The 13,175-nt window shown below is 34.1% G+C and overlaps 1 protein-coding gene and 1 long non-coding RNA gene across 5 annotated transcripts in view; one reads left to right on the top strand and one right to left on the bottom strand.

Annotated features, from left to right (window-relative positions):
* LOC110375283 (sodium-independent sulfate anion transporter) overlaps window positions 1-13,025 on the top strand; it is a 32,843-nt gene extending 19,818 nt beyond the window's left edge. For both annotated transcript variants that reach the window (XM_064038265.1, XM_021333341.3), the window contains exons 8-12: window positions 793-933; window positions 2,379-2,524; window positions 4,321-4,635; window positions 10,459-10,603; window positions 11,823-13,025. In XM_064038265.1, the coding sequence (XP_063894335.1) occupies window positions 793-933; window positions 2,379-2,524; window positions 4,321-4,635; window positions 10,459-10,603; window positions 11,823-11,869 (794 nt within the window). In that variant the 3' untranslated portion in view covers window positions 11,870-13,025. The remainder of the gene's footprint in view (window positions 1-792; window positions 934-2,378; window positions 2,525-4,320; window positions 4,636-10,458; window positions 10,604-11,822) is intronic.
* The window catches only part of LOC135117878 (uncharacterized), a 69,688-nt gene that overhangs the window by 33,944 nt on the left and 22,569 nt on the right, over window positions 1-13,175 (bottom strand). The window contains exons 1-4 of one of the 3 annotated variants that reach the window (XR_010277218.1): window positions 4,798-5,239; window positions 2,362-2,545; window positions 1,385-1,554; window positions 812-884 (exon numbers count right to left, since the gene is read on the bottom strand). This is a non-coding gene — a long non-coding RNA (uncharacterized LOC135117878). Of the gene's footprint in view, window positions 1-811; window positions 885-1,384; window positions 1,555-2,361; window positions 2,546-4,797; window positions 5,240-13,175 lie in introns of those variants that run through there. The other 2 variants (XR_010277219.1, XR_010277220.1) reach the window with 2 other exon arrangements.

Below are 13,175 nucleotides of genomic sequence, written 5' to 3' on the forward strand. Positions count from 1 at the left end.
ATTTATGATTTGGTATCATAAACAAAGAACATAGAACGCTTTCCCATAATTGTTATTCCCGTGGTGGAATATAGGTTTCATTATAAACTTGTATTAATTTATCGTGTATCGTCGATGTATTTACTGTATAAAGCCTGCACAAACAATATTATACAATGGGGTTCAACATACTGCGACCAATATAATTATTTATAAAATTATGTGAAGAGGGATCAAGCTCTATATCTACATACAAGCGTACCGTTGATCGTTGGCTGTAAGCTAGATTGAATTTATTTACTGCGTGACTTCCTTCGATGCAGTTTCTCCCAAAAGTTTGAAAGTACGAGATTCTAGGTAATGCACGTGCTTTTGCTTCCAAATATCTGATGCAGAAGTTCATCTTTATGGTTAAAAGATGTAATAACTCACGTCGAGTTTTGGCTCACTGAGACTGCTAGAAATATGTCATTGCTTTCAAAGGATTTATTTAAACGTTACGAGTTCGTAATGTTCTGACTATCAAAGAGATTTTAGAGTTAGACTTTTTTTGTAGCCACTGATTCAAATTTTAGGATTTTTCTTAGATGTCAGATATAATTATCTGGTTTACTGATACATTATCTTAATAACCTTCTTTCAGATCATTTTGTTGTTTCACATTAGCACGTTACAGTTACAGCCTTTTTAATTGTTCCTCTGCTGGGTTCAAGCCTCCTTTTGAGCGTTAATCCATCATATTAGCCCGTATGGGAATTAAATTATCACTGATTCATTGATACAAAATTCAGTATATTTATTTCTACAAAACAGGTATAATAGTGATACTGACGTTAGTATTGCTGACGCCATACTTCTACTTCATCCCTCGCGCCGCGCTGGCCTCCGTCATCGTGTGCGCCGTGCTGCAGATGGTGGATTATAATATCATCAAGAAAATGTGGAAGACAAGCCGTGAGTACATACCCTTTTCTTTTCGTTTTTTTTTTTGGTGGGAAATCATCTATCATCATATGAAATGACCTCCCCCGATGTGAGTGCAGCGTGAGGTACTAGGCCCGTGGTCTTTCGAACACTCCCGCAACGTCAGCAGGCGTGAGTGCATACCCTTCGTCAATGATTTTGTTGCAAGTCTCTGAAATGAGCTAGCTGATTCCGCAAAGCTTTCACTTCCTGAGTTGTTCTTTAAAAACTTTAAAATGTGTAGCTTTCAAATACATGTTGCGTGAAACATATGAGCATATGTTATTAAGATCATTTAAACTAAATATTAGATATGTACTATAGATGTTCAGAACAACGCATAATTCGACATTAATAAACATAATTTACGCAGCAACGGCTTTCAGCGTGCAACTTAAGAACGTTTGGAATAATTTGAATGAGAGGAAAATCAAATATTTACCTACTATAGTATTCCATTAAATTCCATTTTCGTATTCAGCCAGGTACTTGGAGGGCCCCTTGTAATCCCACTAAAGATTATAATGTTATTCCACTTGATGGTAGACGACGAAGTTCAAGAGTTGCCAAGTTTCATCCATTGTTGCTTTTGTTATTTCGTGTCTCCCCATTCTGGAAATTTAAGAAAAACAATCAGAGCGTTCGTATTGAAACATTTAAATTGGGTCTGCTAAGAATTTTTATTAAACAACTTGTGGGGCAGTTGATGCGATCACAAAGTGAATCTAATTTAAAATTTCATTGTGTTTTAATTATTCATCAAACTGCAAACACACCAATTTCTGGGTTACTGTAAAATACGTTAATTTGAAATTGTGACTATATTACAAAGACAAACAATTAGTATTAACCTCGTAGCTTCCAGGGTATTGTCGCGTGGCTATAATCTAAAGCCTACGCCTAACCGCGAATTTGTACTCGCAACACGTTTTAACCTAGGAAGCAGCTTACAAAATTAAGGAACTGATGGAATTAAGTTCATTAAGGCCCCGTCAGCGAACAGAAAGAAGTTTTTAATATAGGAGTATGCTTCGTTGTCACGCCTACAGGCTTAAGCTGTTTTAATTAAAATGTGGGAGAAAATGAACAAGCTTATGTGTGATGTTAATTATATTTTTTCATAATGCTTATTACTTTGTGTGTTCAAAGGATTTGATGCAAAGCATAAGCTGTTCACTCTTATTAACTTATAAACTGGTTTTCTACAAAATTTGCGTTCTGACATCCTTGGTATCATGTTTGTACATACTGATGAAGCTTTGCGCAGCGCAATCTCTCCGGTAAAGAGAGGAAAAGCTTTTTTTGTATAATGTGCAAAATTAATATACCCAATCATCAGATTCTTCACCTCATTACCAAACCCTCTATAAAGTTACCTCTTTAGAATTTGATAATTCCAAAGTACATAAAAGAACTTACAGTTTACAATTAAACAGGGCTGGACATCATCCCGCTTTTGGGCACGTTCCTGTGCTGCCTATTCCTGGGTATCGAGATCGGTCTGGTGTGCGGAGTTGGCATCGACGCACTTCTGCTACTCTACTACCATTCCCGTCCACCGCTAGACGTACAGTATGTTGATGTAAGTATTCACTATCTTTTTCTATTTAAAATAAAAAAAAACGTCGTAAGTGTAACCAAAATTTTGATGGAAAAAAAAACAAAATCAAATACCTTTATTTTCAGGCTGCATTGGCCCATAGATATATACCTTAATGACTAACATACAAAATTGATAAGTAGTATATAAAAAAACTTAAAACTATGTTAGTATCACTTCACTATGCACTATGTCACTGTGCGGTCCTGTGCGGTGCAAAGCATACAAAATGTTTATGGCAGTCTTCGATCATGATAATTTTTTATAGGATATTTTTTATGAAAATCTAGTTTGGAGAATTATCAGGATGCAAGTAATAAAGGTGGTAACGATATGAAGAAAAATATACTAAAGTGCCTGATTATGAAGCAACTACGTATTGCTCGGTTATTTTATCAGTGGTCTTTTCACTAGCTTACGTTGCAAAAACGCTTGAGGGAGAGTGATGACACAAGATCCTTATAACAATGAAACGCACCCTTTCAAAACGTTCACTGGGCATTAAAAACTTCATAAAGCAGTGGAGAGAGGATCGTCAAGTGTCAAAACAGTAATAGCCTCGCTTAGTGATGTAAAATGAAAAAAAAACGATTTGTTTTTTTTCACTTTATTGAAAAAAAACATGAAAAAAAACTTTGCATCGTTGTTTTTTTTCTAAATTTGGTTTTTTTTCTAGCCTACTTTTTAGTTCAATTTTCAAAATTTCCCTTTCGTTGAGTTAATATAAATGAATGTTGCCATGTTGTCATGAAATTTGGTTCTGTTTTATCAGAAAAGTACCGTAGATTCAAGAATAAACCTAAGACTCTATTATGTAACCTTAAGTATTAATCTTTAACGGTAAATGCCCTAACAATTTAAGAGTTATTATACTCTTGAAAAAAACAAGGCCCAGAAAAAAAACTGTTTTTTATCTGGTTTTTTTTCAAGGTTTTTTTTCACACTAGAAAAAAAACGTTTTTTTTGCAACACTAGCCTCGCTGCAAAAACAGAATAGCAGTATTCGTTGTTGCAACACTTTGCTCACTTTATAGGCTCTTGTTGCCTTTTCACAGTGATGGCATAAATTCGTGTCAAACCTTTTTGAGATGCGATCATCGGGGTTTGACGATCATTCTATCAATGGAAACAGAAAAATGCTTCTTCCGTTATAAAACAATGATTTAGGTACGTTTATGTCGTAGACTAAACCCAAATTACAGAGCTGATCACAAGTCATGTTAGTCTAGAATATAGGCAGTAGATGAAGGTACCACACAGTGATGACGCAACTGGACACGTTTTGCTGCGTATTGAGATGCTAATGATTTGCGGTCAACCACGAACCGTTCGTCATCAAGCGCCGCATTTGATGTCCTAATTACAAACTTACAAATTAACCCCATCTTCAGTAAAGCTATCCAAATCTTCTCACTTCTCCCACAAAGAGTTTTACCACTAAATAACTCTGAATAAACGGCTAAAGCGTTTGAACTTAGTTTTGGTGTGAAAAGGCATCTCGGAACGTAACGTGCAACTTTGCAGCAAGTTTGAATAAAATTCTATCAAATGCGAGTCAAGCATGCACACTGGAAGTTTCTCTTCGTTTTTCTTTATGATCGTAGTTAATTTTAAAGTTCGATATTTCATTTGATTTAAAATTAAAAATGTGAAAGTTTGATTTAAGTAGGTATGCCTAGATGAATAATAAATATTATATTATATTCAAAATCAATGTTTTTTTTGGATACTTCGCTAAAACTAAAACGTAAAGCACTAAATACAAAATTTTTCAACAGGACGGCATTCTTCCCCCTCACTACGCAATCCGTCCCGTAGGCGGTCTCCACTTTGCGGGCGCCGAACGCGTTCGTCACAAACTGTTCACCCTACAAAAATCCAAACCCGTCCCTCCGATCACTACCATACACACTATTAACAATATACCAGAGAACGAAACAAGAAGAAGTTTGCAATGGAGTGTACCACATAATGGGGCAGCTGTGTCGGTACAAAGCAGGAGGAATGATGTGGAAGCTCTGGGAGTCAGACCAGCTCACCTGCTTGTCATATACTGTGACGCGCTGTACAGATTGGACTACACTTTCTTACAGGTATGTTTTCTATTGTTATGGTTTACGCGTCTTGTGTTATTCTAACTTTAGCTTTTTTATGCCTGGTTTTCTAGGCACAGAAAATATGCATTTTTACGAGAGATGAACGAATATTTACTATTTTTATATATTTGTTACAATAATAAAAAAAAAAAAACTTACATTAAAGCTCGTTTAGACACTTTTCCCCCCATCGAAATATTTTTTTAGAGGAAATTAAATTAAGAGAACTGTTTGCATAAAAAGGTTTAATGTGTATAAAATGTGTATTGCGCAGTTTAATATAACACTGGTGACTGGTTACACTATTCACGTTTTGTTTCAGTACTTATGACGTTATTCATTTTGATTACAATACTTTTATTATAATCGATTGATTACGGTGGTGGAACGATGATGACTTCTGTATGTGTACATGTGCAACTTTTAACGATTCAGTTCTGATAAGGAATAATACGATTAGGTATACTGTGCTAAAATGAATGATCATGTTTGCTTTCCTATTAAACCCACTTCTGGATCATCATCATCATCCTCCTGCCCTTATCCCAATTTTATTTGGGGTCGGCGCAGCATGTTTTCTTCTTCCAAACTCTTCTATCTGCCGTCATTAAAGCCACTTCTGGATAACATACATTTTTACAAAATTTACTATTTATCAAAACCTGAACCTACCTAAATTGTACATCATTAAAAAACAAAAACATTTCGGTAATTTCGATGCGGGATAAAACTTGTCGTGGTTTTTCATAAATGACAACACTTTAACCTTTTATTTTTTTTTAGAATATACTTTCTAAATGTTCAGTTTAATGATATTAATTTAGATTAATGAAATAATTAGTTGACAAAAGCCGCAAATGTACCATTTTAGCGCATGTTTAGCTGAACATGTTAGCTGTAACGATCGCATAATGTTCAGTGTTGGGTCAGTAGCTAGGCCAGGCATCATTTAGCCATTCATTACGGGTAAATGGACAGCGCATGTTTTACTACTAATTGTCATAATGTTTAACTAGAATCCTTTTTTTTTCATTATTATTTTGACCAAACATTTTTTTAAATTAAATTGCAAGTTACAGCGAATTTGCGAACAAACTGAAGATTGGATTTAACTTATTTTATGTTATAGGTACCATTGTATGTATAAATTACCATTATTTTGTATCACTGATAATATATTGTTGTAGCTTCTGAGCTATGTGACCTATTTTTAAACGGTTTTATTTAGCTCACCCCGTTTGTTTTATTTATTATTTATTCATTCTTGGGTCAAATTTAGAAATTGAAATTTCAGTGCCTTCCTGTTGTCAGATTGATCTGAAATTTGGTACACACATGTATTTCCGATGACAATACAATATAATAATATCAATAACATTGCAAATCCAAGATGGCCGCCGTTATAAAATGGCGGATAACGTAGGTTTTATCAATCCCATCAATGTGGGTATCAAATGAAAGTGCTCAACCAGTAGTATACAATGTACTATATAAAATTCAAATCCAAGATGGCGGCCTCTACAAAATGGCGGATAACTTAGGTTTTATCAGTACCATCAACATGGGTATCAAATGAAAGGTCTCAACAAGTAGAATACAATTTACTATGCAAAATTGAAATCTAAGATGGCAGCCGCTACCAAATGGCTGATAACAATTTTTAAACGGTTTTATTTAGCTGATCCCATTTGTTTTATTCTTGGGTCAAAAGTAATTCAAATTTCACCCTCTTCCTGTCAACCGATTAATCTGAAATTTTGTATACACTTTTAATTCCGATGACAATACAATATAGTAATATCAATAACATTGTAAATCTAATATGGCCGCCGGTACAAAATGGCAGATTACATATTTTTCCACCACCCCCTCAATATGGGTATCAAATGAAAGGGCTACACAAGTAGAATACTGTTAGCAACCCCAGCGGGGCCCAACAGGGCCAAGGCCTGCCTGGGCTGCGGGATTGTTCGAAAGAGTTACCGTGGCCCTGGTACATAAAAGGCCTACGACGAAACAACTATTTTTAGTCAGTAAGAGTCTGGCACTCCCTCACCACTGCTGACCCAGGGAGGGGTCACTTGATAATTTTCGGCGTCGTTAAAAAAATGACTTTTTTTTTAAATTAGATTGTAATAAATTATCAGGTAAGAGACCGTGTAATAATGATACACTAAATGAATTAGATAGAATGAGGAATGTTCGGTAGGCATTTTCATTAAATACTAAAAACTAGAAAATAAAAAATCGGTAAAAAAACTTTTAAGTCAAACGGTTTTATCTTATGTGCACTGAAAACTAGAAAATAAAAAAATAGTTACTTACCTGTCAACCTACGTAGGTGGTCTTGGTCATATTAGACTAAAATAAAAACGTGGGGCCCCTCTGAAATCCTACCTATGGCAAAGCATATCTTTATACTTTGGTAGATCATGAGCTCGGCGTTCGCTGGTGAAGCCGCTACGGCTGATTTATTGATTGTCAAAATCTCCAGTTACGATTATAGTAAGTCGATGCAATCCACACCTATTATACCTCTAGAAGAAAGTACTACAGCAACAGTTAATGGGCCCCACGTTTTTATTTTAGTCTAATATGACCAAGACCACCTACGTAGGTTGACAGGTAAGTAACTATTTTTTTATTTTCTAGTTTTCAGTGCACATAAGATAAAACCGTTTGACTTAAAAGTTTTTTTACCGATTTTTTATATGGAAACAGCGTTTAAACCATAAAAACCGTACAGATAGTTTTACTTTCGAATCGACCAAAAATGTTTCACGCACCTAACATTTTGTGAGCGATTGCTGCAATTCCATCGTTTTTGTATTTTATTTAACCTCATCCTGTTCGTGTAGCCTAGCACTCATAGCATAATTAATTTGTCTTAAAAGGACCTTATAATATTAAAGAGCAAACATCTTCCATGTCGCGTAACAAGGGAGCAAAAAGCAAATTATTATGATTGTTAATATTAATTGTGTTTTATTTTAATTAATGAACTGGCCGGTGGCTGTAGCTTGTCGAATTAAGAATTACATTGCATTTAGTACAATTTACTTTGGAGTACAAACGGGACTTGATTGTTTTGAAAATCTAATTTAAGAGACCGTCTCTTTGGGCGGAATTCATTGTTGTATTTGTGAAAGTGTGTCTCTTTGGGAAGCTGTTTTCAAAATAATGGTAAATAAATTAGGGTAAACATTAAGTGATGTGTGGATTCATTTGTACAAAAAAAAAACAAATCGTTTAAAAAGTGATTTGAATTACGGACATTATAGAATGGACGTTTGTAAACCACGTTTTTATTGCCCATCCTCAAAGTGCTAAGTTATTTAAATAAACCATTTAGGTATTCTATTTGACATCAAACGAATAATATTAAATACAGCGTATATAAAGTTGAGAGCAAAGGGTCGTAAAATGATATATCGTATCGTAAATCTATGATGTACGATCACAAAGTCTTTAGGGTTGATGGGACCCACCCGACGGCATATAAAAATTGTTTAGATAGCTGGGATCCCTGTAAGGTTCACCGACGATATTACATTTCTATCGTAGGTGGTCAAGCGGATCCTACATATTCTATTTTGGGCAGTGTTATCACGAAGTTATCCCTTTAGGAATAGACTTTGGTTGATTGACCTTTGAGGAGACATGTTACAGTTTATATTTCCATGAAAACCTTTTGAGATTGAATTATGGCTTCTAAAAATATAATAAGATTTTTATCCCTACATAACAAATTAACAATTAATTAAGTACGTAAAAGGTGAGGTGTCCCTTATAATGTTTATTAGAAGTATCAAACCGCTTTTAACTTTGATATCAATTAAAATAAAACAAATGTTTATTTTTGTGTTCAGAGTGCAATCATATTAGAGCTCAAAATCTGGACTGTAATAGTACCTAAGTACTCCTGTAATTCGTCTATAGGTACTTAAAAAGCCTACGAGTCTGCCTCGTATAATGGTAGGATCGTCATTGTTCTAAAACAATTTAAAATAGGAAAACAAAGTTCTTGAACAACTAAATTACGAAATGTTTTCGTTTACCTACGTAAATTGAAATTATCCCTTTGTGTACGAAAGAAAATAGGGAATAAAGGGGTCGGTATCACGTACTTTCGTAGGCAGGTACTTCGGACTTTTCAACTTATAAAGTGGACCCAAAAAGCCTGTAGCATCCATTCCAAGTAACGTAAAGTCACTTTACTCCTAGGTACGGACCGTGTAAGTACTACAACTTCTCAGTAACTTAAGCTTCACGAGTGCACGTAAGAGCATTGTTTAGTAATAAAACTGATACTTATTGGTATTTTATTATTTAGAAGTGGGTACCTACTCATTATCGAGGGGTTTATTTCAAAGTATAAAATTCAAGTCAAAATTAAAGAGAAGATAGAATTTAAAGTGATCGTTAGATGTTGCTCTCTTTGAAGTGACTTTATTTATTTATTGTATAAAAATCACCCCTAAGTAGGTACTTAAGCACAGAAAATAATAGTGGATATCTAACTAGAACAGGGCGTATAAAATTAGCGTCAATTTAATATTCCATTGACCGCAAACCGCAACGTCAAATCATATGCAATGTTGATGTGGCGACCACAGCGCGAGTTAAAACGTGCAATAGGCGCGCAACTTGCAACAGATATAATTAATATTAATTAATTGTTATTCGTTCGTAACTATTTATCTTTTGGACGTTTAACTCTTTGTTTACGCGAAAGCTTCGAAAGTGCTTGTTTTCATTTAATTTCACCTCTCGCTGAAGTCGAATGTTATCCGCAAGCACGTTCAGTGTGGGGTTATTGTATTCGTTGCGTATGTGCATAATTTAATTTCATAATTTTATGTACAAAGTTGTTACAACTTTTATGAATGTTACTTGTTGGTCGGCGATGGTTTATGGGGTCATTATGCTCGGTTCGTGTGAACAGAATCGATTAAAAGTATCTGAAAATGTTGGTAGCTGCTCGTTCATTTCATCACAAATATTTTAACTTATTTTTGTATCAATCAGATTGACATATACATACGATAAGTTTAAAAGAAAAACTGTTTTGATGACTATCTTTCTATAGCTATCCGTTCATTTTATAAACTTATACCTAAACCAGAAATGGTCACATCTAAATAATATGTACCTACGAGTGAGTAAATAGCAACGAGTGACATTGAGATTTGTATATGGTAGGAATATAAAGATGACTCGCGAAATTTGTGGGTAATTCTCATGTTTGACCGATCAATATTTGAATAGCCATTATAACAACCAGTTATTTAACCAACATCGGTTTTTACAATATCTTGGAAGTGAATAAAGGGGTTAAGGCATTGAATATTCAACACAATAAGCGGGTCCCGGGGAAAACTCATTATTGCATTTTATATGTAAATATTTTCTTAGCGTTAGTTTACAGAGTGATTTTATTCAGCAAGCCATTAGCTAGATTATGAAGACAGAATTCAGGATTACTCGCATTCAGTATTGATGGATTAAATAAAAACTATTCGGTACGTTTCTTATGAATGGAAGCAGATTATTAGAGTACTGCGCAGTCTTTTTTACAGTAACTAGATTTTTCTGATTAGTATTTTCTTTACTTAGCAGAAGTTTTGAAATGGCGAGTTATTGAAGAAAACTCTTACCGGTTATGTAATGATCATTCTTTTTTATACAGATTTTCTTTGTCTGTTTTAATGTTCTTTTTTCAATGTTAAATAATATACGATTATAATATACGACTATAATATACGATTATAATAAATCCTACAGACTATATTTTCATCTAAAATGTTGTAAATTTTTCAGAGTATGAAAATGTTAGTAATGGACTGGTCCCGGACGGGTCGCGTGATATGGTGCGACGCGCGACAGTCGGTCAGAGATCAACTGAGCTCAGTCTTGACGGATCCCATCTTCTGTGACAGTGTTCAGTTGAAAAGTTTATTAAGTGGTAAGTCATATTCAACACTTCTTTTATAGTTTGAAAATGAGCCGAATATCTTCCTCTTGTAAAATCGAAGGTTTTTATTTAAAATAGAACTAAGTGGCCCAATTTCAAGGACTTCTGAAAAAATCAAATTCACCAATTTGAGATTTGTTTAGAACAAAAGATTCTCATGATCTATTTATGATTGTAAAACAACTAAGGTACATTTTTTAGTCAGCTAAATGATTTAGGGTTTTTCAGAGCCAAAGTGCGAAAATTAGCGAAGTCGCATTTTGGAATTATTGTTTAATTTTGTCAACTAGTCAATTGTGTTTAAATACCTAGCCATGTTTTGCCATGTTTTGCCCTGTGATCCATTTAGTATGCTTAAATAGTTTAGCATTTCAATAGAACATCCACTATTAATCAGTTACGCATGAATTTCATCTAACAAATGAAACGTAGCGTTTCCAAATATTAATGCGTGAAACGTTAAATGGAAGCACTATACGTTATGGAATTGCTTTGTATAAGATTATATGAAATGTCCAATGTATTTCTCTTATGGATAATAATTATTATTGTATTTCCATACAAACGAGTTCAATCAGATTACTTTTGTTTTCGAGTTGTGTTGTTCAATTGTTTTTCTATGATTGCTAATACTTGTGAAGTTATATCAGTAGTCAATGGTCCTGTCGTAAAAAATAATGGAGAAACTTATAGTACCTATCGGTTGTATGGGGGTTGGAGATCAGTTTAGGGATAGTTCGAGTAGTTACTTTATTTATCAAATGTATTTATTTTTCAAACGTAAAAGAATGTCTTATAACCATACAACCAATATTCTGTTTAGTTGATATTTATTGTGGCATTCTGACCAACCAAATGAGTATCCTTTTTTATCGTTTAATTCCGAATCCAATGCTGCTTAATATTATTTTTGTTTACTGGTATTTTAAACCGACACTTAATGATTGCCTTTATACGGTCACATAAAAACGGACAGTCGCGAACCATAACACGAAACTCTTTAAGCTCAATAAGCATTACTCATTATTTTGTCAGTTGAATTGAACGTGACATATTGATAGTACAGTATGGTTTATTAAGCATTATTGGAATCACGCCAATCGGTGGTTTAATATGCAATCAGAATAATTCGTTTGGCGGACAAATTATTTCGATTGCATCCCACAATATAGTGCGACATTCAATTTTCAATCTGTCGTGATTGTTGCAGGCCCCAGCGAAGAGATGCAGACTACCAATAATGATACAGCCTTTTAGTTTGTAAATATTTAAAATAAGTATGTGTTAATAGCGACAATAAAGAACAAATCCCTGATGTTTATTTGTTGGGTTTTTCTGGTGTTTTAGACTAGATTTTATGAACAAATATCTGGACCTTAAATGCTCTTAGTGATTATTTTAAAATGTCCTCGGAGTTTGATTTTTCTGATAAGCTATTTAGTTCTGTCTAAAGCCATTTATTTATGCATAAATAAATTGTTTATATATAGTCTCTCAAAATTGAAAAATAAGAAATGCTAATGAAAATGTGAATGGTCTGACAGCGAACTTTACATTCATGCATTTCAGAACATTTTCAAAACTTATCATACGTAACTAAACTGAAGTTAGTCTGACAGCTATTCAAGTAAACTGTCTCAATTTAGAGTTAGGGTTAACTGAACCCTATTATGATTGTAATCGCATTGTATTTCTATAATACAAAGGGCAACTATTAGCTTAAAGCCTATGTAATTTGTTGAAGACACATGAATAAGAAAAGTGATAACAAAATGTAAATTATGATTATTTAGGTATATTTATTTATGAATATTAAGGCTTTTTATACTTCTAGTTTGTAGTACTAGCTGCTGCCGGCAACATCGTCAGTATGGATACAGATAAACAAATATACCTAGATTACTCTTCGTGCATTGTTAAAGCAACTTTAAATAACATTCAAAATCCGAAATAATTGAGGGACCAGGATGAAAAAATACAGTTCAATGCATAATAAACTGTTAATGCATTATACATAGGCAGGTATTATTTTATTGTAGGTACAGTCAACTTCAGGTCAGTGGTAACAGTTTTATAGGAAAATCGTACTTATTACTATTGAGTTAAGGTGCATGATAGTTACCACTGATGTGCAGTCTACTGTACTACTGTACTACGAGTAACCCGGGCAACCCGGGTAACTGGGTTGAGGAGGTCAGCTAGGCAGTCGCTTCTTGTAAAGCACTGGTACTCAGCTGAATCCGGTTAGACTGGAAGTTGACCCCAACATGATTGGGAAAAAAGGCTCGGAGGAGATGACTACGATGTCTGAATTTTTGTTTACCGTTACAATTTTGAAATGATGGCCAATGTGTAAGTGTGATATTTACTTATAAATGTATGTAGTTTACCATATTTTGTATAATGTCGTTGTTGTAAAAATGTTTAATGCTAACAGCTGTGATCGATTTTGCAATAGATTAGTTTAGCAGTTACATTATGATATTCTTAATAGTACCTAGATTAAGGGAATTTTGAATTTAAAAGATGTTAACCCGCATCCCTTGGGAACTTCGCATTCCAG

Source organism: Helicoverpa armigera, chromosome 2, assembly GCF_030705265.1.
Source record: "Helicoverpa armigera isolate CAAS_96S chromosome 2, ASM3070526v1, whole genome shotgun sequence".
NCBI classification, from domain to species: Eukaryota; Metazoa; Arthropoda; class Insecta; order Lepidoptera; family Noctuidae; genus Helicoverpa; species Helicoverpa armigera.